Consider the following 26119-nt stretch of genomic DNA (forward strand, 5'->3'; position numbering starts at 1 on the left):
ACACTTGAAAGAAAGAACTCTCAATGGACAAAAGCGTGAATGGGAAGGGAGTAACTCAAGGGTTAAAACTTCCGCTGCTCCTTACCTGAACAGACTGCCTACTCTGGGATCACCTCACACAACACCGTGGGCTCGCTCTCGCTCTCGCGCTCTCTCTCTCTCTCTCTCTCTCTCTCTCTCTCTCTCTCTCTCTAATAAATTGTTCTTCCGCAAAACTCTTTGGGTCCATGATATTTATTTGAACGGTAAGCTCACCATGCCTCCAGGGCCCCTTTCCCCATTCTTTGGGGTAAGAGGCCAAGAACCTCTTCTGAATTGGGAGCTGAGTAGGCTCCCCCCCGCCTCCCCCGCCCCCGTTACAGCAGTGAGTCAAGATCTTTCCACTGCACTCCAGCCTGGGTGACAGAGCCAGATCCTGTCTCAAAACAACAAAAACCAAAAACGAACCCCAGAAAATGTATAAGAAAATAATACAGAAAAGTTTATGCACAAAGATTTATAAAAGTGAGAAATCGGAAAACCCTACATGTTGAAAAATAAGAAAATGGTCGGGTCTGTCGGGCAACTTACATGATGGAACAAACAAGGGAAGTTACTAATGTCACACAGTTAACTGTAAAAAAGAAAGCAGATGGGCCGGGCGCGGTGGCTCACGCCTGTAATCCCAGCACTTTGGAAGGCCGAGGCGGGTGGATCACAAGGTCAAGAGATTGAGACCATCCAGGTCAACATGGTGAAACCCCGTCTCTACTAAAAATACAAAAAATTAGCTGGGCATGGTGGCGCCTGCCTGTAATCCCAGCTACTCGGGAGGCTGAGGCAGGAGAATTGCCTGAGCCCAGGAGGCGGAGGTTGCGGTGAGTCGAGATCGCGCCATTGCACTCCAGCCTGGGTAACAAGAGCGAAACTCCGTCTCAAAAAAAAAAAAAGAAAAAGAAAGCAGATAGGTCTATGTAGCCATTTGCTTTCACAAAAAGACTGGAAAAAAAATAAAGCAAAAATGTAAAGAAATAGTGTGAAGCATTACACAAAGAAGAAGGTTAGTAAAATACTAAAGGGTACTGGAATTCCATAAAGTATCTAAAAGGTTTACTTGTAGAATATACTTAGAAATTGTTACACAATGTAATTTCACACATTATAAACATTAAGAGGATATAATCTCCATCTCTGAAAGATTTACAATAATATGAGAAAATAAACTGCTTTAGTTGTTTACCTGTCCAAAGAAAGGATCTGGGGAAAGATAATCTCATCAAGGTACTTTTTAATCTACTGATCTATGACACAGACAAAAATAATTTTTATTTTATTTTTTGAGACCGGGTCTTCCTCCATCACACAGGCTGAATTACAGTGGCATGATCATGATTCACTGCAGTCTCAACCTCCTGGGATCAAGTGATTCTCTCATTTCAGCTTCCAGAGTAGCTGAGAACACAGGCATCATGCCCAGCTAATTTTTAAATTTTCTGTAGAGACAGGTTCCACTATTTTCCCTCACTGGTCTCAAACTCTTGGGCTTAAGAAGTCATCTTTGGGAGCTTCCAAAGATTGCAGGTGTGAGGTACTGCACCCAGCCTTAATTTTTATTCATGTTTAATTTTCAAATGCTTTAATCATAGATTATTTGGTTCAGATTGATAATCACAGATTACCTGGTTCAGATTTTAATGATAACTCCTAAGAGTTCTGATTAAATATCACTTACCTTATTATAACATGGCAATTATCCTATAAAAATGTAAAATTATATGTTTAAATATGTATGTGCTCACAATTAAATTATCAAAGATCCTTCATGCTAAATACAGTTTGTACAGGCTGGGCACAGCGGTTCAGGCCTGTAACCCCAGCACTTTAGGAGGCCAAAGTGGGAGTACAGCCTGAGCTCAGGAGTTTAGGACCAACCTGGGCAATAGAGTGAAACTTTGTCTCTACAGAAAATGAAAAAATTAGCTGGGCAAAGTGGTGTTTGCCTACAGTCCCAGGTCCTCAGGAGGCTGAAGCAGGAGGATTTCTTCAGCCCAGGAGGTCAAGGCTGCAGTAAGCTATAACTAAACCACTGCACTCCAGCCAGGGTGACAGAGAGACCCTGTCTCCAAAAAAAAAAAAAAGCAAAAAATATGTATGTGTGTGATGTGTGTGTGTGTGTGTGTGTGTGTGTGTATGGGGGAGAGAGTGAGCCTGTAATATATTACAAATTATATTTTATGTGATATCCAGGTTTAGGATATGTTTCTGAAAATGTATAAAAAAGGACAAATCTGTAGGTTTACACAGCAATTTGTCACTTTCCCAGCACATCAACCTAAGTAAACTTTGATGATAAATGTAACTAGTTTCTTGGGTGCCAAAACTATCAGAAAATATTTTCAAGAAAATATTCCCAAAGTGTATGTCACACTTTTCTGGTTTCATAATTAAGGTACACAGAACATGTACCTGAAGAAGGCAAATTCTACTTAGGTTAACCATTGTAAATGTCCACTAGTGTTTGAGCAGTATTTTTAGGCTGTTACATCTCTTCTCTGCTTTTACTGAGTTTATCCAAGCTGAGCAGGGTATTCCCCTGCATTCACCTTCATTCATTAAATAAACTTAGATTACTAACTCTTGATGTTTGGTATTTCCTATTCTTCAAATTTTGGTGATTTTACGAGTCCTTCCCTTATTCCTAACGTGTAAGCTTTCTCTTTTTTGATATCTTTTTGATCTTCTTCCCTCATCTTGGTCTAATTTGCTTTGACGTGGGAAACCACAGAACTAACTAACTAACATGTTAAAGCTGGGAGACTTTCCTATGAGTTATATGTATATGGACATTGTAACATCAAGTCTAGCAGTTCAGAGACTGATTTCATTGCCTTCTTGGTTCTTAATTATATCCCAGACTGTTAAGTTTATCAAATGTTTGACAACTTAATTTTAAAAAGAGGTTTTTTACTAGCTATTTACAAAATAAAGAAAGGTATAATTCAACCATAGAACAGATTCAACAGTAATGTTGTATCTTGACATCGGGCTAAATCTTCACATAAATCTGTTATTAAAAAGATGATAGCTTGAAATGCAATCCAGTTTGAACAGTTAATATGTAACCAAAAAGTAGGAAACAAAATCAAGGCTTGTTTATGCATGAGAGCTGAGCATGAACAACACACAGGAATAAAATACAGCTTTGTAATTCAAAGCTCTGTTGCTGAGACACCACCAATTCCTACTAAACAAAGCCCCTTTCTCAACCTAACTTTCTCATTAATCTCCTCTACATTTTCCAAGCTTCTATCAAAATCTCCATGTGGCAATACAGGGGATCAAAATGCAAACACAATTTGCTAAGAATGAATCATTTAATCAAGTCTGTTATCCCTTCTAAGAAGCTTTTATTTTTCCTGAAAAGGTCTTATGCTTTTGAACAGCAGACAGAATTTCTACCTACCCATGACCTAAACACTGGCCTTGTTAATTAATTTTAGTGTCGTAAGTCTGCATATTTTAAATTCTTTGAAAAAGAAAGAACTGTTCACTTTTAGGTATGCTGAGGTTTTCCCATTTTCCAATAAGGAATACTGTAAGTAATCTATTAGCAATTTAAAAAACCCTTCATACTACATGAAACATAGAGAATAAGGCCTCTTTGATTTATAGAAATCTGATTATAGTATAAAATAAGCTTCAAACTATAGAATTTCAAAAAATAATAAAAGTTTATTACTCTCAGGGATACAGAATAACTAAAATCCCAGCATCCTAGTATTAAGGCTTAATTAATCAACACAATTAAAAAAATAATTAGTATAGAAGCCAGGCATGGTGGCTCACACCAGTAATTCCAGCACTTTGGGAGGCTGAGGTGGGAGAATTGCTTGAGGCCAGAGTTGGACACCAGCCTGTACAACATAGTGAGCTCCCCACATCTATTTTTAAAAAATTAAAAAAATATAATTAAATCTATAATCTTATATGCATTATTACTTTGCATAATAAGAAATTTCTTTTTTTTTTTTTTCTTGAGACAAAGGTTCACTCTTGTTGCCCAGGCTGGAGTCTGGAGTGCAATGGTGCAATCTCAGCTCGCTGCAACCTCTGCCTCCCAGATTCAAGCAATTCTCCTGCCTCAGCTTCTCCAGTAACTGAGATTACAGGCATCCGCCACTACAACCAGCTAATTTTGTATTTTTAGTAGAGATGGGGTTTCTCCTTGTTGGTCAGGCTGGTCTCAAACTCCAGACCTCAGGTGATCCACCAGCCTTGGCCTTCCAAAGTGCAAGGATGACAGACTGAGTCACCGTGCCTGGCCTGAGAATTCTTTATTTATAGTCCAACAATAATCTTCAGTTCAACTGAACTCCTAATAATAAAAAAGTATGTTACTGAACTCCAAGTTAATTAGGCTCTTTCTGTATATTGGTTTTAATATTAATGTTTATAATGTCAAAACAGGAAAAAAAGTTAATTACCTGAGAAAGCAAGAATTCATTTTGCAAAACATGGCACTATTATCTTTGTCATTCTATGACTGTGTTTGCCATAAATGGCTATATTTGAGAAAATGTCTCAAGGGAAGTAGTTTTAAAGGATATACTTCCAATGTGGCTTGAATGACCCTCTTCACCAACACAGTCTTTCGTTTTGGTAGTGGATTTGTTTGTTTCTCTCTATAATTCTATCTACTTTCGCTTTTAGTTTGAGGTTGTGTTGTAAGGTGTATCATAATTCTTTGCCTTCCTTTATGTGACCTCCACAATCCTTAATAATGCTTTCTGATTTAAAGTCTATTCTGTCTGATGTTAATCAGAAGAATAGGTATGTCAGCATTCTTCTGATTAGTATTTGCCTGAAATATTTTTTCTCCCTTCTTTTACTTTCATCCTTTATCTGTCCTTATATTTCAGGTATGTCACACAAGGCTGAATTCAGTCAATGATTCTATGCAAACTGAAAAATGTCAGTGGCCAGTTTAGTATATTTATATTTATTGTGATCAGTGATGTACTTGTTGGAATGATTTTACTACCTTATTATAAACTTCCTTTTATTTGTCATGATTTTAGTTTCTTTCATTTCTGTATATTTTTCAGCCTTTTACTCAACTGATAGTTTTCTTTTTTACCCTTTTCCATTAACTTAATTCTAAGTCATATATTCTATTTCTTTCAATAGTCATAATTAAATTGTCAAAATTATATTCAATTTAAGTGAATGTATCTAGGGCTTTAAAATCCTTCTGAACAATAATATGCATTTTAAAATGCTTTAAAATCCATCATTCCTTCCTCATTTTATACCTTAATGAGGACTTGTATTTTAGTTCCATCTTACTTCTACGTTTCTTATTAGTCACTATTACTTCTTATTTTATGCTATTAAAGATTAGATTTACCTACGTGTTTATCGATGTTTTGTGCTTACTATTATTTCCTACATTCTAATCCTTCCTTTTTGCGTTAGATTTCCTCCTTCTGAATTCAACCATTAAATAGTTTCCCTCTCATTCTGAGTGAAGGCCAAAGCCCTTACTAGAGCCTGCAAGACCTGACATGATCTAGGGTTAAGGTTACATAGCTTCAAGGGTATCAGAACAGTTTCAAGGATGTCAGAACACACATTGCTTCAATAGCTGCCAGACTGCTACTGCCTTTTAAGGTACTTGGACTTGCCTCTTCAGTCCCATTCACTGTGATCAGACCCTCTGAGTACTAATCAAATTATTCCTTCTTGTAAAATCTTGCATATGGTAAATACTGAAACAGAAATGAAAGGCATAACATTTTTCAGAAAGTTCTGTCTCCACATCTTTAGTCCCATTCTCCACAAAGTCACATACAAACAGTTTCTTATGTGGCCTTCCAGAAATTAAAAAAAAAAAAAAAAGAAAAGGCATAAAAACACATTTATTTAACGTATCTATTTTACTTACAGATGGGACTACTAAATGTACTATTTTTACCTTATTTTTCTAGTCTAATACATCATAGAGACTTTTCTGAGTCAGCGCATACAAATCTTTATAAGACTACAAAGTATTTCTCTCACTAATTTGTAACCAAGCTCCCCAAATGTCAATATTTTCTTGAAGATGTATCTTCTGTGGAGGCCTGAGAGAGAAAGTAAGGAGATGTGAACTCCTCACAGATCAATATTCCTTGTCATTATTGTTAAATGTGAAGGTTATCAGAATGCTTACAGTTAGAAATTCAATTTCCTAACTTTTAAACTGGGTTGTTAGCAAAGGTAGTACTTACATATTTTTTTTTATTATTGTTTTGAGACAGGATCTCCCTCTATTACTCTGGCTGGAGTGCCATGGACACAATCTTGGCTCACTGCAGCCTCCGCCTTCTGGGCTCAAGTGATCCTCCCGCCTCAGCTTCCCAACTATCTGGGATATGAAATATGTGCCACCTTGCCCAGCCTCAGATATGTTTTTAACTATCAAAAGTGAAAATAAGAAATGTAGACCCATGAGAACAAAGAAAACACACACACACACACACACACACACCCCTTTACTTCGTTATTTTCTCCAGACTTCCAAAATATACATTACATTTAGTTTTGATAATGTTAATTTAGGCAGGTGGAGAAAAGTGTCTGGTAAAGTGTTTACTGTGAATTTTAATATACTGTGAATTCTAATATACTGTGACTGTATATGTGTGGGCCTGTTTCTCTTTAAGGTTCCATTTTTCTATACTTGTGCTACTAATACTTAATACTTCAGTATCTTAACTAGAACTTATTTTTTTTGGGGTAGAGATGGGATCTCACTCAATGGCCCAGGCTGGTCTCAAACTCCTGACCTCAACTGATCCTCCTTCCTCAACCTCCCAAAGTGCTGGGATTTACAGGTGTGAGCCACCACACCTGGCCTTTACTATAACTTAATGAGCTTTCTTATCTAGTACAGCAAATCACCCTGCATTGTTCATCTTCTTAAAAAAGTGTCTTGATTGCCAGGTGTAGTAGCTCATGCCTGAAATCCCAGCTACTGGGGAGGCTGAGGCAGAAGGACCCCTTGAGCCCAGGAGTTCCAGGCTGCAGTGAGCAAGGATCAGGACACTGCATCTAGCCTGGGCAATGGAACAAGACTCTTATCTCTTAAAAGAAGTGTCTTGGTTATTCTTGACACTTCTGTATTTCTGTAAAAATTTAACAGTCAACTGATCAATTTTTTTAAAAAAAGGTAGAATTTTATTAGAATTACAATTTCAAAAGAATCAACCCCCTTATAGTACTGAGTCATCCAATATATGAACAGGATATATACCATCATTTAACACATTATTCTTTAATTTCTCTCAATGCAACATACAATTTTCAGCATAAAGTCTTGCCCATATTTTGTCGAATTATTCCTAGAATTTGGTAATTTCTGCTGCCACTGTACACAGCCTATTTTCTGTTTGTAGATGGTAGATATAGTCGGTTTTCAGTGATATCTTGTATACAACGTTTTCACTAAAATCCTAATTCTAGAGCAAGCTTTTGGCTTTAATGATGGTTCTCTATTGGTTTTTTGTTTTTAACTTGGTTATTTTCTGCTCTTATCTTTATTATTTCCTTCTTACTATGTTTTATGGGTTTAATTTGCTCTTTTTTTTTTCTCCTTTTAGTTTCTTAAGGTAGAAGATTAGATCCTTAATTGAGATCTTTTTTCCTTATACATTAAATAAAAGTATTTAATGATTCAAACTTTGCTGAGTTAGCTCTATCTTACAAATGCTAGTATGTTTGTTCTATTTTCATTTTTATTTAGTTCAAAATATCTTTCAAAAATATCCCTTTTTGGCCTATAGATCATTTAAATGTTTGCTGTTTAGCTTTCAAATATCTGGGGGATTTTCCAGGTATCTTTCAGTTATTTGGGGAGAAAGAATCACAGGCCTCTTTAAAATCTGTTAGAGTGCTTTTTCAGAAAAATTTTGTGAAAGGAAAATAAATCTTGGCTCCTCCTCCCTAAATCACGAGGCTAAAGGGAAAAGTCAAGCTGGGAACTGCTTATGGCAAACCTGCCTCTCATTCTACTCAAAGTCACCCCTGTGCTCATTGAGATAAATGTATATCTGATTGCTTCCTTTGGAGAGGCTATTCAGAAACTCCAAAGAATGCATCCATTTATCTCTTATCTACCTATGATTTGGAAGCCCGCTCCCAGCTTTAAGTGGTCCTGCCTTTCTGGACAGAACCAGTGTTTATCTTATATATGTGGACTGATGTCTCAAGACTCTCGAAAATATATAAATCCAAACTGTGCTCTGACTACCTTGGGCACACACCATCAGAGACCTTCCGAGACTGTGTCTCCGCAAGTCCTCAACCTTGGCAAAATAAACTTTCTAAATTAATTGAGACCTGTCTCAGCTATATTGGGTTCACAATTTCAAATAACATTTCATAATTTCCTAGGGTCTACAGATCCCCTAAACCCATTCCCAGATTATCAATTTCTGCCTTAAGATACTGAAAATGTTAAAAAGATTTTCTAAGAGATGGAGAAAGAGAAAGAGGATATTCTGAATTCCCATCAGAGAGAGAATCTTTCCATGTCACCATGTTTGCTTTTAGATATGTCTCAGAAAATAAACTGGCACAACCTACTACTAGTAAGTTGAGTAAAAGCTGTTCAAAAGTATGCTACATGTTTGATAAAGGATAATCAAAGACAATCCATAGCTTCTAAGATGCAAACAAGTTTGCTTATACTCAAATGCAGAGTTGTAGTTTACATCCTAATTTTCAAAACGAAGTGTTCTTCCTCTCTCTGAGTTTGTGCCTAATTATGTGTGTTGGGGGAGAGGTAGTTACAGTTGCCCCATTCATCATGCCTCCCTCTGTACCATTACCACAGGTCTTCAATTCAGAACCCAGCTGGTAGCTGGTGTCACACTGGGATACTGCAGATATAGTTCCTGAGCATCTTTTGGCCTTAGTTCCATTTTGCAAGGCAATCTTGCTGCTTGTCACACTAGGTTTATACCTATAGCAGCCCTGGGCAGTAAATGCAGGTTTTCTTTAGATCTTATTATGGGTATGGCTATATCTTTACTGTGATGTGTTTGCATGTCGGTGTATGCTCGGAAGAAGGGTGTTTTGAGTAAACCACAGCCTAACCTTGACCAAATGCTGACAATTTTCTCTCTCAGAAATATAATTTCAAATATTATAATTTTAAGCTTACATGAAGGTATTAAATTATAGTTGATACCTTGGAACAGGGTAGGATTAAAAGCTCTACTTGATCACTAATATGCTTCAACAGATATAAAGGCTCTATAGTGTTAGAACTTCCAATCCTAAAAATTGTGAAAAATTGTAAAAACTTATAAAAAATTATAAAAACAACTGTAAAAGATTGACTGTGTAATTGACTACTACTCTCAATGAGAACCACCTGGAAAAACTAAGCAACATATTTCAAAAATCTTCTTGATGGTACTGAAGTGATAACATGGCAGTAAAAAAATTATGGGGCAAGATTTAATTGCTCAATTTCTTTTCAAGCTTCTAATACTAATATTTTCTTGGTGTGTGTGGAGGATTCCAGTTACTCAGAGACTGAAAAAACCCCACATTCTGGAATAAAGAAAAAAAAATTTAATGAGAAAAAAATAGAAGAAGGAAAATACTTGAATATTATATGCCTGTGGTAATGAAAAGAGGTTTAGGACAATAAAGATTAGAAAATGTGTTAAGAGGTCAACACATATAATTTAGAAGTCATACAGAAAAAGAGCTTATGAATTTTATACTAATATTAACATTAACTGAAATCGTTAAGTAAATTACCATAGCAATAAATTTCTCTCTTCTTTGACAATGAGGGTGGTGTCAAATGACATACAAATTTAACAAATACACACCATTAGAATTCGATTAGGGAGCTTACACCTTTGGGAATAAACATGAAAGCTCAGCCAGATGTGGGAGAGCTGCCTGTAGTTCCAGATACCTGAGAGGCTGAGGCAGGGGGATCGCTTGAGCCTAGGAGTTTGGGACTTTAGAGAACACTGATTGCACCTGTGAATACTCCCTGTGTACTCTGGGAACATAGCAATATCCCATCTCTAAATACTAAAAATTAAAATTACGAAAGTTCATGAGCTCTCTTTTTTCACTGTTGCATGCTCTCAATTTGGCTTTGTGATAGATGGCATAATTTGTTCCAATTCTTCACCTTCTTTGCTATTTAGTTTTGCACTGTGCAGGGGTTGTGTTGGTGAGTGAGACTTAGGGGAATATTTTCTCTTCTGCCTCCCTTTCTTCACCATGAGATCAAGCCCAGGATAGCCTGCTGCAGGATTAGAGACATGTAGAACAGAGCAGGATTTTAATATGGTTAAGGCCAGTCTTGTGAGTAAGCCCAGCCAAGCTCAGTAAAGCCACTTAGGCAGAACCCCATATGACTTAAGAAGCATGAGCAATAAACGCTTATTGCACATCACTCATGCCTAACGTGGTTGCCGGTTACACAGCATTCTTATGACAACAGATAACTAATACAGACTTTGACCTGCTTTAACCGGCAATTTCAATTTTTTTCTCTTGAAAATATTATTTGTCATTGCTCTCTGTCTTTAATATGATTTACCGACTCTTAGCCCTGACAGTTTGTCTAGTATTGACTTACTGCAGCCTCCAGAAAATCAAGCTCTTAGAGGTCTGAGAAGCATGTCAGAAAGCTGTCTTCTTTTCTGCTTTTTTGTAGACACAGGGTCTCAATATGTTGCCCCAGCTAGTCTTGAACTACTGGGCTCAAGTAATCCTTCTGTCTTGAACTCTCAAAGTGCCAGGATAATAGGTATAGCCACTGTGCCAGGGCAGAAAGCTATCTTGAAGAAAGGATGAAGTGACCCTGAAATAGTCCAACATAAGAATAGAGGTAACAGAGAGTGGAAGGCTATCTAAAGGATCAAGTGGGCCAGGTGCGGTGGTTCCCTTTAAGAGGCCAAGGTGGGAGGTTGCTTGAGGCCAAAAGTTCAAGACCATCCTGGCCAACACAGTGAGAATCCCATAGCTTAAAAAAAAAAGAAAGGATCAAGACTCTAGCTAGGTAATCCAAAGGTAGTGGTGTGTTTGTATTGTAGCTAAAGTGCATTTGGCCAGAAACACTACTGATTTGTTTCATTTGTTTGCACATAATACAAAAACCATTCCAGGTGATTTCATATTTGTGTATTAACAACATAAGCAATTACCATGTAATATAAGGAGTGATATTCCATGTAAATGACATTTAAATCTCCATTAAATAATACATCCATTCATTCATTCACTCATTTACTCATTTATTTATTTGAGGAGGAGTCTAGGTCTGTCATCCAGGCTTGAGTGCAGTGGTGTGATCTAAGCTCATTGCAACCTACGCCTCCTGGGTTCATGTGATTCTCCTGGCATGCCACCATCCCTGGCTAATTTTTGTGTTTTCAGTAGAGACAGGGTTTCCCCATTTTGGCCATGATTATAGTCGTGAACCACCATATCCAGCCAATACTTTTAAAGCAAAAAAAAAAAAAAAAAAAAAAAAAAAATTGAGGCTTGGTGTGGTGGCTCACGCCTGTAATCCCAGCACTTTGGGAGGCCAAGGCAGGCTGATCACCAGGTCAGGAGTTCAAGACCAGCCTGGCAAGCAGGGTGAAACCCTGTCTCTACTAAAAATACAAAAAATTAGCCAGGTATGGTGGTGTGCACCTGTAATCCCAGCTACTCAGGAGGCTGAGGCAGGAGAATCACTTGAATCTGGAAGACAGATGTTGCAGTGAGCTGAGACAGTGCCACTGCACACCAGCCTGGGAAACAGAGCAACACTTGTCTCAAAAAAACCAAACTGAACTCATATTTGAGTTCATACGTCTCCATACTGTTTAAATATCACACATGTATGTTTTTTTCCATTATAGGAATGTCAAGTCTCCAACTAACTTATGAATTTATATTAAGAATAAAGTGTATATTTACAAAGCCTTAAAATAAAACCTTACTGTCAACAACTATTGACCTCATACATGGCTACTGATCTACATTGAAGTTGAGACCTCCTTTATAAATATTATTCCTATTATTGTTTCAAATAGTCTGCAACTTAATTAAATGCCAATCTCCTTTCTCACAGTTCATAACATTTCACATTTACACTAAGATTCTAGATGCCATTCCCTGGAACCATTAAACAATGATTACTGTTGGAAAATACCCTTCAGCTTTTAAAAGGAATACTTAATAATTTATTTGCCTCCAATGTTGATATCAAAAAAGTTTACAAGCCTATAAATTTTAAAGGTGTCACAATAGTTCCCTTATATGCTAATATTTTAGTTTCCTCTTAACACACAGAGGATAAGGAAAATACTAATTCAAATTTTCCCTTGTGGCTGAGTACAGTAGCTCATGCCTGTAACCCCAGTACTTCAAGAGGCTAAGGCCGTGGATCACTTGAGCCCATGAGTTTGCGACCAGCCTGGGCATCAAGGCGAGACCACCATCTCTACAAGAAATAACTAAAATTAGCAAGGTATGCTGGCATACCTGGAAGCTGAGGTGGGAGGATCCTTTCTGCCTGGGAGGTGGACGATGCAGTAAGCATGGGTAAAGACTTAATGGGATCTAATTAAACTAAAGTGCTTCTGCACAGCAAAATAAACTATCATCAGAGTGAACAGGCAACCTACAGAATGGGAGAATATTTTTGCAATCATCTGACAAAGGGCTAATACCCAGAATCTACAAGGAACTTAAATTTACAAAAAAAAAAAAAAAAAAAAAAAAAACCAACCCCATCAGCAAGTGAGCGAAGGATATGAACAGACACTTCCCAAAGGAAGACATTTATTCAGCCAACAAACATATGAAAAACATATCATCACTGGTCATTAGAGAAAGGCATATTAAAACCACAGTGAGATACCATCTCACACATTAGAATGGTGATGATTAAAAAGTCAGGAAACAACAGATTCTGTCACTTCTTAATCTTCTGGACCTGAGGCTTAAATTTTTCACCTTTAAAAAGAATCTCCCACTTATTGATTTAATTTTCATATCAAATCTCAAGTCAACATTTCCATTTATAGGCAGAGTAGTTGTTCGATTAAAAAATCTGTTTCCAGTCTTTCTTCCACTAAAGATTTACTATTTCCAAATTTTCCTCTAAATGTTTTGTCAAATTATTCTAAAAGAAAAGGAATATTTGTAAAGATTAAAAAACAAAACAGGTATAATTTCCAAACACAGAGGAGCGTAAGAGTTATTAAACGCCAAGAAATGAACCTTAACAGCAAGTTGTTACTTAAGACATTAGTCAATAATATACTGTTAAAAATAAAGCATATGATGCTTTTGATAATCTTATTTAATACTTAGGCTTCCTTTATACACTAAAATGAAAATTGAAAAATAAAACTATTTTTAATAAAAAAAGAAATAATCCAACTAAAAAACAAAAAATGCCAATGACTTTCTGTTAGTCTTCGACATTGCAGGTAGATTAGGTAGGCCAAACTAATTTATAGCCACAGATGATTTGATCAACAGTATCAACTCAGGACAATGTTTGTAGATATATTTTGATTTCATCTAAGCCTTTTGGCATTACTCTGTTAACTGAAGTATCTGTTACCATTACCATTGTCCTGCCCTCAACACAAGTTACTTCCTATATATATGCTGGACCTTTCTTATGGTGTTATCTTCAAGTCTCGACATTGTCAGTAACTATACTAAACTCTACTAGATATAATACTGAATTTTATTTCTAGAAATAACTGTGTTTTGGAAGCAATGAACATTATAATAAAGCACCTTTAAAAACAAAGATTGAGAAAAAAATTAGTAATCTAAATTAACAGTAATTGCCTACAAAGAGCTTTCATGTCTCTGTATGGTTAGTTTTCAATAATTTTTTAAGAAGATGCTTCTAAGATGATTTTTGTCAATACTACAAGATCAACTAAATGGAAAGTAGTAGCATATTTGCAAACAAAATCTGTCCATCCATGGGAACTGAAAGTAGAAAGCCTCATAACATGACTGGTACCTCCAAGGATCATTTTGTGCAAATCTTTCAGTTTGTCACCAACCTACCCTAAAAATTATCACAGAACAAACTGAAACAACTTGGATATAGGTAAAAATAGATTATTTCGTTTATTACAATGTTTCAATTGGGAATAGTCAGAGGATAAACTGAAAACGTAGTTGGCTAACATTCTAAAGATAGTGGAGACAATCAGATCTTGACACAGTGTCTAAAATTAGCATATCAGTAATAGCAAAAAATGTATTGAAGTCTCATTTTGTTTGGATTTCAGTTAGCATACATATATACTAGTGAAATATGTGTGCTTAACTTTAAAGCATTAATGTATAGAATTAAGAATATGATTCAGTTATGTACTTATTTTAAATTCATGCATATAGCTATGTCAAACAAAATAATTTAGGGTTAAACTCTCAGGCTCTAAGGTTGAAATCTTTAAAAAGTAAATAAACATTTTTCTGCTAAAATTTTATATACTTTACTTCCTCCATTAGTTTTCTAACAGTTCAAGTCAATTTCACACTAGGTGACTATATGAATGATACAAGGAGTGAGTGGTCACACAAAAGGGAAAATTTGACTGAGTATAATTATAATTTATGTAAATTATTTAAAATATTAAAAAATATATAATCAGCCCATAAATTGGCACATACGTTTAAAAAAAAAAACCTTATTAAACTTGCCTGTCTTCTGAAAGTATATCAACAATGTGTAGGAGAGCCATTTTTTGTAACAGAAATTTTTTTTTCTGGTTTAAATTCAGCAGAAAGTTTCAAACTTTGACTATAGTAAAAATGGAACAAAATCAGTATTTGTGGTCAAGCATTATATAGTTAGTGATTTTAAACAAAATCATTAAAGTTTACAGATAAAAGATACCACTTACAAGCTGCTCTGATTTTACACTGTATAACTGGATGGTCTTTGCCACATTTTTTGACACAGCTAATGTGAGGTTTGTATCAACCGCAGCAACATTTAGTTCACTGGAGAAAATAAAAACAGTTTTTAAATATTAGCAACATAGTTCATCAACAAAGTAAAGAGCAAGATAAAAACTCAAACCCAATAAGCAATGTGGTTATTCTTTATAGAGTCCACTGCTTCCAAGAACTGGTTGCCTTGTTTCATTTTACCCCCTAAATTCCGCACCAGGCAAAAGTGCCTGGAGATAGCTTCCTTAATGACCAGTTTCTCATTAATAAAAGCATGTCATGTGTGGGTTCAGTCTGTGATTAAGAGAGTAAATTGTGTACAGATTTTTAAAGTAGCACTCTTGCTAATACTGATAAAGTGCAATTAGAGGCACTGCATATCATACACATCTGCAAGGAAATGACAGCTTTTGAATGGAAATGATGACCTTGAAGGGACATAGGCTAAAAATGTAAATTACAGATGATATATAAAGATACTCAGTTTCTGTAGAAATTATGCCAATTCATGCCAGTTTGAATAGAGTAATTTTTTAAATAATACAAAAACATAACAGGGCTGTAATTACACATTTAAAAATTCATATTCTTAAGGTATTTTTTTTTTCATGCTTCAACTTTAACACTGGATTGATTGGGTCATTTGATCTGCCAAAAAAACAGGTATTTACAAAGACCATGGAACGAATACTAGAAATTAAAAATCATATGGAAACCCATATACACATGGAAGGCAAGAAAAGTAATTATTATCCCTCAAACAGTAGAGTAAATCTTGGCACTTACCAGATTCTCTTTTTAAAAAGGTTGGAAGAGTTTGAGACAATACTAGTGCATACTATTTGTAACAAAAATGCACTTTCATATAGTATTGAGACATAATTTTGTTAAGGATCACCTTTAAATTTTATCAAATGCTAGCATAAGCATGATTCTTCCAGCTGTAGATTATATTTGATTATAGCATTGACAAGATGCATAGAGGAATGGGAGAGATGCCTCTTTAACAATTACTTAAACAGGTCAAAGAGATCAAGTTACTAGGGCCTAAAGTCAGAACCGCGGAAAGTCAAAGCAACTGTGGAGAGATTTAGGACCTAGATGCTGGGCAATCTGAACAATTTATAGGTACATTTGCAGCAAAAGATACGCTTATGTATATTATTATACATGTGGCTTAATTTTTTTTTTTTTTTTGAGACAAGGTCTCGCTCTGTCACCCAGGCTGGAGGGCAGTGGCATGATCTCAGGATCCTGCAGCCTCCGCCTCCCAGGTTCAACCGATTTTGCTGCCTTAGACTCCTAAGTAGCTGGGGTTACAGGCATGTACCTCCAAGTCCAGCTAATGTTTGTATTTTTAGTAGAGATGGGGTTTCGTCGTGTTGGCCAGGATGGTTTTGAACTCCTGATCTCAGGTGATCCACCCACCTCTGCCTCCCAAAGGGTTGGGTTATAGGTGTGAGCCACCATGCCTGGCCACCTGTGGCTTTTTAGTCTTACCCTTCAATGCCTCAGAATCACCATCTTCAAATCTTTAAAAGATTTTAGACCTTGGTCTTATACTATTTTATTCCTTAAAATGCCCATCTCAAATGCACAGTTCTACCATTATGACAACTTGTTAGTCATGACAGAAACTGAGATAATTTCAACTGCAAATTAGTCTGGATAAACTTTTAAATGTAAATGTGTAAAGGCAACAGTATATAATTACATTGTCTGCAGGCATTCAGGTGGCACCTCTGCTAGGATACCTTCCCTTTTTAGAGTCTTAAAAGCTGTTACATTCACTTAAAAAGCTTTAAATAGCAAACACAAGTAGGCTAATCAAGATTATATTCCTATTTCTGCCATGAAGCACTTTCTGAAGGTTAGGATAAAAAAAATTACCCTGTATGTTTTAGTTTCTCAATTTATAAAATCATTTATTATATTTAATTTCTTGTGTAATGTAAGAAATTTACTATGAAGAGCTAGGCTTACTTTGCATCCATGGCAAGATACAGAATAATTACTATTTTTAGACTATATTTAAGGTATTTAAATTATTTTATTAATTGGAATCTCAAGTACTTACTATGTGCACACTCATTTGCTGTGAAATTTTTAATTGTGGGGGTAATTACTTGAATAATTTGAAAATAAATTAAAAATGTACTGCTATCATATATCATTAACAAATATGGCAGTCATCTTATTGCACGCCACTATATCAAAAATACATACCTTGCTATAGTTTTAATGATACCATCAAGTTCATCAGAGGAAGGAGGATTACGACCACCTGGGGGAAAAACCAAGTTGATAGGATCGAAGAGTCGAGATAAGGATTTTGATAGATAAGCAGCCTCATAGGGTTGTAGTGAGTCTTTCAAAGCCTTTTCTGGACTGTAGAAACAAAATTTTTAAAAAACTAACTTAAATTGCACAGAACTAAATGCTATTGTGTCAAGCTGTATTTAAATACCTTTTTAAAAAATGTACCTCCCATAAAAATGTAACTATATATTAACAAAAAGAATTTATTTTACAATGTACATATTTACAAATATATTTCATAATTAAACATTTAGGACTATATTAGCTTTTTTTTGAGACAAGAGTCTCACTCTGTCACCCAGGCTGGAGTGCAGTGGCACGATCTTGGCTCACTGCAACCTCCACCTCTTGGGTTCAAGTGATTCTCCTGCCTCAGCCTCTTGAGTAGCTGGGATTACAGCGCCCACCACCACGCCTGGTTAAGTTTTGTAGTTTTAGTAGAGACAGGGTTTCACCATGTTGGCCAGGCTGGTTTCAAATTCCTGACCTTCAGTAATCCACCCACTTTGGGCTCCAAAAATGCTGGGATTACAGGTGTGAGCAACTGCACCCAATCTATGTTAACATTTTAATTTCTATGTGAGGCCCCGTTATAACTGTTCAATAATACACATGAATACCTAATGTATTACATGTTTCCTGAAACTAAAAGAATAAGAGTAAAATCCTATTAATGCTAATGGAGGCTATGTCTTTATTTGCAAATCCTACTTACAGACTTACCAAAGCATACAAAGAGAGACCAGCCTGCAGAGACCTGCTCCATTAGCTTAGCCTTTTCCATCCACAGCTGCCTCCCCAATAAAGCTCACCATCTTAGAGGAAAGTGTACAGACCTAGGTTTTTACATTTTCCTTTTTTGTATTACTAACAAGAGTCAGACAAAATAAAAATATTTGTGAAACTCCTAAAATCATGTAAATGCTCCCAACTGGAGTTCTATGCTACTTTGTTCTATAATATTCTTCACAAATTTAACCTGAGAAATATTTCTTTCCTGCTTGCACTTCCCATATCTTTAATAATTCATGCTGATTTTTGTTTAGCTATCACACTATTTGATCTTACATTTTTCCTTCAACAATTACTATCAAATGCCTATAACCATTATGTTCATCTATTTCCTTACTCCTGTAATTGTCTTCTCACATCCCGCCTGTTTACAATCCTTCTACCAGCTTCTGCATTGTCTTTTTTCTTTTATTAAGAACTAATATCCCTTCATCAAAATGTTAACCTTTAAAACATCTGACCTGCTCCTTCATGAATATGAAACTTGGCTTTCTCTTTTTCTCACCCTTCTGGTCAACTGATAAGACCTAGAGATCAGAATGCTCTTGGCTCCTACATCATAATTCCATAGTTATCTCTTAATATTTTCTCATTCAGTAAGTATTACACTCAACACATATTTACTGAGAATACTATGCACCAGGCACTTTGTTAAGTGCTGTGGAGATAGAGATTAAGAGTGCTTTACAGTCTTGTGAAGAAATTGGCAAGTAAAATGCTAACTATAATAATTTCTATAATAGATAAAGATACCAAGATCACAATGGAAGCATGAAAGAACTTAGTATCTAAATCTGTCTGAAGCAATCCTCTGTTGAAGTCCAAGCCACCTACTTAAATGTCACTATTTTTACTCATGTCGTCTACTGACCTTAGAAGCCTCTTCCCACTTCTGCACAAATTCTGGCACTGACTTAAAAGAACTAATACTTTCCTGTTCTCCAAATCTACCATAAAGATCTTTGGTGACTACAATGTCAAGTTTTCTAAAACCTGTCATATATTAAAAGTCTACATTAATAATAAGCTTTATTTTGGCTTTACTAGAGAGGCTTCCAAATTTGAGTCCCCAATTTTTTTTTTATTGAGATGGAGTTTTGCTTGTTACCCAGGCTGGAGGGCAATGGCGCGATCTCGGCTCACCGCAACCTCCGCCTCCTGGGTTCAGGCAATTCTCCTGCCTCAGCCTCCTGAGTAGCTGGGGCTACAGGCACGTGCTACCATGCCCAGCTAATTTTTTGTATTTTTAGTAGAGACAGGGTTTCACCATGTTGACTAGGATGGTCTCAATCTCTTGACCTCGTGATCCACCCGCCTCGGCCTCTCAAAGTGCTGGGATTACAGGCTTGAGCCACCGCGCCCGGTTAAGTCCTCATTTTGAACTGCTCCACCTCTAAGACCTTCAAGCTTAAAGGAAACTTTCCACATGCCCCACCTTCTATCTCTATTTTTCCTTCCACAAATATTAAGTCTCTGTAATATTTGCCAAGTATTTCCTAGGTACAGAAATACAGTACAGAACTTGGTTTTAAAAAAAATTCCCAGCCGGGCCTGGTAGCATGGTGGCATGTGCCTGTAATCCCAGCTACTCAGGAGGTTGAGGCAGGAGAATCGCTTGAACCTGGGAGGCAAAGGGTGCAGTGAGCCAATATCATGCCACTGCACTTGAGCCTGGGAGACACAGCAAAACTGTCAAAAAAAAAAAAAATCCCTGTCTTCTTAAAGCTTACGTAGTAACAGGAAAGATACATACAAAAATATAAAATTAAAGTAAGTTAAATATAGAATATTATAACGATAAGTGCTAGGAGAAAAATAAAGCAAGGAAGACAGAGAATAATGTTTAAGTATTTTTCCTTTTTCATCCAATTTTAGATAGGATGAGGCAATGGAAGGAAGGCTTCCTGAGGGGCCCTGAAAGAAAAGAGGGAGCAAATTGTGTAGATTTTCAGGGAAATTGCTTGTTATAAAGAAAGAACAGCAAGTACAAAGGCCCTGAGGAGAGAACACACCTGGCTGTGTTGGCCAGAGGAGCAGATTAAGTAACAGGAGGGTAGTACAAGATAACATCAGAGACAACAGATGGACGGAGTCATGCTGGGCTTTGTATATCTATAAGGGTAGTATATTTTACTCTAAACAACTTGTTTTTTGACCTCATTGTAATCCATGCTACGTGACCCCTTCCCGCTTCTAGTTTCCATCAGCCCACCTGGTCTATGTCATCCTTTTTTCCACAGCCATCATTTCAGGGTGCTCTCATTAGCACCCTGATGGATTTTTCCAATTCGCCTATCTTTCAAAGCCCTAAGAAAATCTTACTGAGATGTTCTCTGTGTCTGCTGCTAAGCTGGTCAAGTACTGCAGAAAAAAAGTAAATGATTTCTACTGGACATTTATACAAACCCCTTTAATACCAAGAGACCTGAAGCTCAAAGCAACAACCTAAAATTCTACTTTTGCAACCCTTCAATCTTTATAGGTGACTTTTGTCTCAGTTTTACCCTAAGACCAAAACCACTGGCCACGACCTTTCTTAACTTGGCACTTCTTGTGTTTTTTTTTTTTTTCCACATCTTATAACTTCATCTGTTCACTGTGATTTTCTTATTATTTCAATGAAAGAGATAGCTTCACTCCTTTTTTCTTTTTTGATCAAAAATTCCCAGAATAATTTAATCTAGCTCCTCTTATACCATTCTCTTTTTACCTGGATCTGATTACTATACATTACATGTATCACAGCATCACTCTGTACTCCATAAATATGTACAAATATTATATGTCAATTTAAAAAATAAAGAAAAAAGATATGTCAACATAAAAATATAGAGAGACATATCTCCTAAGTAAAAAGGTTTTATTTAGGCTGGGCGCGGTGGCTCACACCTGTAATCCCAGCACTTTGGGAGGCCAAGGCGGGTGAATCACGAGGTCAAGAGATCGAGACCATCCTGGTCAACATGGTGAAATCCCAACTCTACTACAAATACAAAAAATTAGCTGGGCGTGGTGGTGCGTGCCTGTAATCCCAGCCACTCAGGAGGCTGAGGCAGGAGAATTGCCTGAACCCAGGAGGCGGAGGTTGCGGTGAGCCGAGATCGCGCCATTGCACTCCAGCCTGGGTAACAAGAGCAAAACTCCGTCTCAAATACAAAAAAAAAAAAGTTTTACTGGGAAATAACATACAAGAAACAGAATTGCTATCTGGAATGCACACAGAGAACAGGGTGGCCCCTGGTATGTTTGGAAAACAAAAGAAAGGCTGGGGTTGATTGGGCAAAGAGGAGGTTATGCAAGTTGTTTTCAAAGAAAGCTTATTGGCACTGGAGCATCTTATGTAAGAGCTGGTGAGTTCTGACTGATGAGTCTCAGTAAATTCCAAGGTAGGATTTGCAATTTTAGTGTTATGGTTAGACTCTTGCAGTTTGGATTTGGCCTGTTAGACAGTTTGTCAGGCAAATGTTCTCGTATAAATGGCTAGCTGTTCTTGTGTGTGCCTTGTGAAGTTTAGAAAAATTTAGAAAAGTTTAGAAAAATTTCCTGTGCTAGTTCTTGTAATCAGGCAAATCATGTGTGAGAGCCCTCCCTTTATGACCTTCCTCAGCTGTTTTGCCAGGCTTTAACACAAGTGACTCCATGATGAATCTGACAACTTTCATATAAATAATTTACATAGCATACCACCACTTGAATTCAATCACTGAAAGTGATCACAATTTGATGAATTTCATATATTCAGAGATTTGTGCAATCATCACCACAGTCAATTATAGAACATTTTACCACCTCAAAAAGAAATCTTGTATCTTTAACTGTAACACTCCACCTTCCTCACTCCATCCCCAGCCCCAATCAATCACTAATCTACTTTATGTTTCTATAGATTTTGCTTTTCTGGATGTGCATATGAATGGGATAATATACTGTATGGGCCTGTGTATGTGTGTGTGTTTTACTGACTCTCTTCTTTCACTTAGTATGTTTTCAAGGTTCATCCATGTTAAAGCATGTAAATACTTCATTTTTTTTATGGCTAAAATTGTATATATTTTAATTGTAATATTTCATTGTATGAATACAGCACATATTGTCTACCCATTTGTCTGTTGAGAGGCATTTGGTTGTTTCCATCTTTTGGCTATCAGGCATAATGCTGCCATAAACATTTGCATACAAATGTCTATGTGAAAATGTTTCTATTTCTCTTGGGTATATATCTGGAATAGTTTGAAGAGGCTGCACATAGTGGCTCATGCCTGTAACCCCAAAACTTTGGGAGGCTCAGGTGAGAGGATCCCTTGGGCCCAGGTGTTCAAGACCAGCCTGTGCAACAAAGTGAAACCCTGCAGATATAAAAAATAAAATAATTAGCCAGGCATGGTGGTGTACACCTGTAATCCCAGTTACTCAAAGGCTGAGGTGGAAGACCACTTGAGCCTGGGAGTTAGAGGCTACAGTGAGCTGTGGTTGCACCACTGCACTCTGGCCTGGGCTACAGAGCAAGACCCAGTCTCAAGAAAAAAAAAAAGTGTGAAGAACTGCCAAACCCTTTTCCAAGGCTCTGTACCACTTTAGATTTTCACCAGCAACAAATGAGGGTAATAATGTCTCAAATTCCTGGCCAACACTTGCTCTTATTTGTCTTTTTGTTTATAGACATCCTGGGGAGCTGATGTGATAGTTCGCTGTGGTTCTGATTTGTATTTTCCTGACCATCTTTTCATGTGCTTATTGTTGTCTATGTTTTTTGGAGATGTCTGCTCAGATCTTTTGTCCACTTTTTAATTGGGTAATTTGTCTTTTTATTGTTGAATTGAAAGAGTTCTTCATATATTCTGACACAAGTCAATTAGCAGATATGAGTCAAAATTATTTTCACTCATTCTTGATGGTATCCTTTGAAGCAGCCAAGTTTTTAATTTTCAGAAAGTCCAATGTATCATTTTACTTTTTGTTGACTGTGATTTTGGTGTCATATCTAAAAATTACACACCAAATCCAAGGGCATAAAAATTTGTTCCTATGTTTTCTAACAGTTATATGTATGCATTTAAATTTTTTATATTGATTGCTTGATTGAGATGGGATCTCCCTATCTTGCCCAGGCTGGTCTCAAACTCCTGGGCTCAAGTGATTCTCTTGTCTCAGCTTCCCAAAGTGTTGGGATTTACAGGCATGAGCCACTGTGCCCAGCCTTGTTTTACATTTTTAATCTAATAAGTAGATCTTTGATCCATTTTGAGTTAATTTTTGTATATGGTGTGAAGGGCACAACTTCACTCTTTTGCATGTCACTATCAGCCGTTCCAGCACCATTTGTCTAAAAGATTATTTGTTCTCAATTAAAAGAATGGTCTTTACACTTTTTGAAGAGAGCTCACCATAGATTTATGGGTTTCTTTCTGTTCTCTGAATTTTATGTCTATCCCTGTGCCAGGCAGTACTATACCATCAGGATTAAAATTGCTTTGTAGTGACGTGTGAGTCCTCCTACATTCTTCTTTTCAATATTGTATTAACTATTCTGGGTCCCTTGAAATTCCATATGAATTTTAGATTCACTTGTTACTTCCTACAAAGAAGTCAGTGGAGATTCTGATAGTGATAGTTACTGTACTGAATCATTATGTACCAATTTGCGGCACATTACCATTTTAACAAGATCAAGTCTTGCAATTCATAATCATGAGATGTTTTTCTACTTATTTACATATTTATTTGAACAATATTTTATAGTTTTCTAAGTATAATTTTGTATTCCTTTTGTTAAAGTTATTCCTAAATATTTTGTCTTTGTGTTGTTGTCATACATATTACATCCGTTAATGTTAATAAACCCAACAATGAATTGTTATTATTACTTTACTATCTGTCATCATTTCCTAGCAAATTGCAGCTTTGTTCCCATCCACCTCCTTTGTGAGGTTATTTGCAAATGTGTTAGGCACATATTATATTTCTAAATGTTACAGGCTCAACAATGCCTTTATAAAAGGAAAATTAAATTTTTGGATCCCAAACTTGCTATGCCAAAGAAAAAAGTTAAACTTGGAAACTGAGTCATAAGAAAACTGCCTTTCCTTTGTTCCCAAACAGCTGCAAGATGGAAGGCCACATCTCTCTCCAGGTGGCCTCCCTCACCCTGATCACGTAAATTATCTTCACATATAGGGACAAGGACAATATTAGAAATCATTCTATTGCCCACTCTGAGACAAATGCAGATTTGCTGAGAATGAGAAAAATGCGTAACTGACTCTTCCTGTACCCTCTTCTTCACATGTAATGTGGATTCAGTGAGGGCAAATCAAAGCCTCACAAGAATGTGACCACTATCTCACTATCTACCCTCCCCACTTTTGTTTTTCTTTTCCCCTCCCCTCCTTCCCACTCTTTCTCTATTAAGTCTTGAAGTCCTCAAAACTGTCTTTGGAAAAAAATCCAGGTCACAGATCCTTCAATGACTAGTGTCTCTTTTTCCCAGGTACAGCCTCAACCTGTGCAAAATAAACCTCTATATTAATAAAGACCTGTCTCAGACACTTTTTGTTGTATACATTCTATACATATTATTTTATATAATTGCTTTTCAGGTCAGTAAAGGGAAGAAGAAAATGTGTTTACATTATCTTTTGTAATTTCATAATTACCTCTGCTTTGTCCAGTGGATTCAAATGATCTGGGTCACCTGCTTTTAGCCTGAAGAGCTTTCTTTAGCAATTCTTGTAAACTGGGTTTGCTAGCAACAAATTCTCTCACTTTTTCAAATCAAACAAAGTATTTTGCTTTCATTTTTGAAGGACAGCTTTACAGACATGTGATTCCTGGCTCATTTTTTTCCTTTGAGCAATCTGAGCCCCCTATTTTTTGGTATCCTTTACTTTTGCTGAGAAGTCAGCTGTTAATGTTTTGGGACTCCCTCATAAGTAAAGTATACTGGGGGAGAGGGTATGGGGAGTGGGTAAAGATAGGGTCTCACTATGTTGCCCAGGCTGGTCTTGAACTCCTGGCCCCAAGCAATCCCCCTGCCTTGGTCTCCTAAAGTGCTATAATTACCAGTGTGAGCCACTGAGTCCAGCAGATGTGTGGTTTTCCCTTGCTGCTTTCAGGGCTTTGTCTTTGACTTTTGACATTCTTACTATGATGTATCTGTTTGTGGGTCTTTTTGCATTAATCCTACTTGTACTTTGTTGAGCTTCCTGGATGGATAGGCTATTGCGTTTTGATAAATTGGGGAGGTTTTATTCATTACTTCTTCAAGTTAATTTTTTTTCCCCATTACCTCTCTCATCTCCTTGTGGTATTTCTATAACATAGATGTCAGTATTCTTAATTGTATCCCACATTTCTTTGAGGCTCTGTTTATTTTCTTCATTCTTTTCTCTCTGTTTTTGACTTGTGTAATCTCTCAAACTAGCTTCAAGTTGGCAAATTCTTTTTTCTGCCAGTTCAAAGCTATTCACAGAACTAAAGGAAGGCATGAGCTACTACAACCAGCCCAAACTGGGCATTTTAGATACCTTGTTGCAACTCTGGGTACTGGTCCCCCCAGCTCTAGGGCTTGTTATTGTTGTTTGCTCTTTATCTGTTTGGTAATTGGCTGGATTATTTTAATGAAGTCTGTTGCTCTCCCAGTCTTAAATCTCTGATGTCCCTCAGGTAGACACAGCTTTGAGTATGCTAACAGTCACCTTAAGAAGCCAGTACTAATGGCAGAATTATCTTCCTCATTTTTCCTGACCACATCCAGATACTAAACTCCACTAACTGACTGCTCTCTATTATTAACAATGCCTTGAGGCATAAACTCCTCTACAGCGTAATCTACAACGAAGCTAATTATAGCTCCTTTGATAGAACATTTTCTGGGGTCATGTTTGATATTTGTTCTGATTCCAGGAGAGCTCCTCCTAGCTGTCTCATTCTGTGGATCTCTCCTGACAGCTAGCTTACCTTCAGCTATCTTCACTACATCTACAAGTCTCCTCCCCATTGCCTTTCACCATACTTCTAGGGTATTTTACGTTTA

At 36.7% G+C, this 26119-nt stretch overlaps 1 protein-coding gene across 5 annotated transcripts in view; it reads right to left on the reverse strand.

The window, feature by feature from the left end:
- The window catches only part of COG5 (component of oligomeric golgi complex 5), a 377608-nt gene that overhangs the window by 64831 nt on the left and 286658 nt on the right, over nt 1-26119 (reverse strand). For all 5 annotated transcript variants that reach the window (XM_078343129.1, XM_078343126.1, XM_078343128.1 and 2 more), the window contains exons 13-14: nt 17203-17364; nt 14928-15027 (exon numbers count right to left, since the gene is read on the reverse strand). In XM_078343129.1, the coding sequence (XP_078199255.1) occupies nt 14928-15027; nt 17203-17364 (262 nt within the window). The remainder of the gene's footprint in view (nt 1-14927; nt 15028-17202; nt 17365-26119) is intronic.

The sequence above is a fragment of the Callithrix jacchus genome, chromosome 11 (genome assembly GCF_049354715.1).
Source record: "Callithrix jacchus isolate 240 chromosome 11, calJac240_pri, whole genome shotgun sequence".
Taxonomy (NCBI): Eukaryota; Metazoa; Chordata; class Mammalia; order Primates; family Cebidae; genus Callithrix; species Callithrix jacchus.